A 2,713-nucleotide genomic window follows, 5' to 3' on the forward strand; every position below is an offset into this window, starting at 1 on the left:
TATTGCAACCAGTAGTTGTACGTAAAATCTTTAGACCCATAATAAGATTTGTCGAAAGTATAAACGAAACGTTCTTCCTCTGTTGATGACGATTGCACACTTCCCTTGTGCTAGTGCGACATCTTTGATTGCTCGCACAGCCTCCTTGCCGTCAGTTCATCTTTTCTACTGAAGTTCCTCCGTCTCCATGGCACACGCCTTCAATATAACGGTGAACCAAGAATGGCTACACTCGGTAATTTTACCAGGTCTCGTATGATTAGTGTTTAAAAAACAATTGTATCACATTTCGCGAATATTTTCTATTTGTATCACCTTTTGCAATATACCCACGTTGTATATATTGCACATGTAGAATTTTTAAAATCAAATTATTCGATCGGCCAGGTCTACACCTACAGAGAAAAAACAAATCCGAAGTCTCTGTAGCACTTGCCACCTGCAGACTTTGTCCTCGCTTCTGGCCTTGATTCCTTGACCGTCAGCTTTACTTGGTCAGACTTATCAGATCTCGATAATTGGTCCGACTATACTGCAGGGTCCGGAGCATCTAGGGTTGGGCAGAACGACTGTCGGACTTTCGTCATATTGCACATAACTTATCCACATAGCTATTTCTTCCTGAGCAGGTGTCCTTGTCATCAAATCGTCCCCCATGAATCTACGCAGAGCCACCGCAGTGTTAGAGCATTATGCTTTAGATCTTGGGCTTGCATTGGGCAACGCAACTCATGCCCGCAAGTCTAACGTCGTATTTATTATTAATCTCAGCGCTTCCTGACGCGTCCACGATATGATTGCGGTCATTATTGACGGCTTTTCGCCTTGCGACAATGCACCTATATTGAGAATGCTCGTAAATACCGATATTCTGCTGTTTTTACTGAGCTGTAAATTGATACAATTGGATCAAATATGAAAGGAAATTCACAAGATTTCAGTACATGCTCCGCTAAAGAACCGGCTTGTATGACGATGAAAAATCGTGCGGGGTCTTATATGCCAGAACCCAATAATGATAGCATATAAATAAAATCTTAGACACTTGACAGGAATCGCTACACTCCAATAGTAGTGGCTAAATGAAGGACTCCTAAGCGGCATCTTAAGGTGGGTCAATATATTTCTGCAGAAATGGCATCGGTTTTGCATGTAGCGAGAAAATTAATTTGATATTCTGGACCAGTAATAGGTCGGAACGGCGCAGCAACTTTTGCCGCCAAATTATATCGTGGCAGTTTAAGACTAATTTTCGAATATGCAAGCACAAACATTCGCAATTCACAACTAAAAATACTTCGGTATTAGGCATCAAATCGATCTCTGCCTAAAAGTGCAGTTGATGGTAGCATTACTCATATTAAATACTTGACCGTGATGTAGCTGAAGGAGCAGAAAATGTGTCAGAGAAATCGTTCATCATGCTGATCCGAGTATGACAAACCCTAAAATCTTATTCCTTAATCAGTCCATTTTAAGTGATGTATAACAGCTGCGAATAGCGGATAAACTGTCATAACCAAACAGGGGGAGTGTTAAGATTACTAGGTTATGTTGGACCATCTGAAGTTGCAGTGCAAATACTCACACAATTCCAGACGTACAATGTAGAACGCTACTGCAATTTCACTAGCATCTCGATACATATGACGATAATCCCAAAAGGGGTGTCACAGACAGTGGTTTGGACAAGCATGATCCCAGGCATGGATGACATTGTTGTTCTCGGCTCCCCTTACACTGTATATGCACGGTCCAGTAACAAGTAGCTGGGTGAGCGATGAAAAGATACCATGATTGTCAAGGGAAAACTGACAAACCCTATAGTAACTGAGTCTAAAGCTCTAAAGAGAGGATTGTGTCCGTCACACAACGTGTCAAGAAAATCGACGCACCCAGCGACAAACAACATTTGCGATCAACAAAATAGTCGGACGTTGCTGTGGCCTAGGAGAAGCGCCGTGAGGACTTAAGCCAATGTAAAGGAGACAATGGGTGTCAGGCATTGATGGTGTGATTGTGATGAGTCAAAATCGCTAAATTACGATGGTGTGATGAATTTGATTTACGACTGGAATAAAAAAACTCAGTCAGGCAGAGCAGAGCATAAAGTAGGACACGTGGATTAAAGCAGAGTACGGCTACAAGGCGTTGGAAACTGTAGAATCGCCCAAGATTCGTACGCACGGGATACTAGATGGGTAGTTTAAAAATATTACCATCGCCAATAAAAGCTTGCGCGATACAAGACTTGATAATTGATTTGGAAAACGAAGAGGCTTTTCGGGATAGACTTAACGTTGGTTTGTTGTGGCCATGGAGCGTGCATATCAGTATGTTGGACATGCCAGCGGGACAAGGCAATGTGCCAAACAAATTTGTCGAGGCCGACAAAGTGGACAGTTTAGGCATTTCCAGAGAGATCAAATTGCGACAACATTTCTATCAATTATAGGTTGAAATCAAAGAAACTGACCACGCATTGGTCAAACATCTCTAGCACTGCAAAGACTACTTAATTGTGAAATTACACTATCGTTCTTCCGAGTAAAAACAACGGTCAGACGTACTGTGGCGAGGCACCATGTTAAAGCGCTAAGATCAAGCTCACAGCGATGTTCATAAAAATGGATATGTTTGTGGGTCATGTGTTGCGACAACTTCACGTATTGTGTTGGTTCAGATTTCATGATTGTAGTCGTAACTCGTATAT

At 41.9% G+C, this 2,713-nt stretch overlaps 1 protein-coding gene across 1 annotated transcript; it reads left to right on the forward strand.

Annotated features, from left to right (window-relative positions):
• Positions 1 to 2,197: 2,197 nt before the first annotated feature.
• On the forward strand, positions 2,198 to 2,500 carry PHALS_09444 (uncharacterized protein; the record flags this gene model as incomplete). Its single annotated transcript, XM_024722848.1, has 2 exons — positions 2,198 to 2,395; positions 2,456 to 2,500. The coding sequence occupies 2 exons, from the start codon at positions 2,198 to 2,200 to the stop codon at positions 2,498 to 2,500; spliced, it is 243 nt and encodes an 80-aa protein (XP_024571687.1).
• Between the last annotated feature and the right edge of the window lie 213 nt (positions 2,501 to 2,713).

Source organism: Plasmopara halstedii (genome assembly GCF_900000015.1).
Source record: "Plasmopara halstedii genome assembly, contig: Scaffold_42, whole genome shotgun sequence".
Lineage (NCBI taxonomy): Eukaryota > Oomycota > Peronosporomycetes > Peronosporales > Peronosporaceae > Plasmopara > Plasmopara halstedii.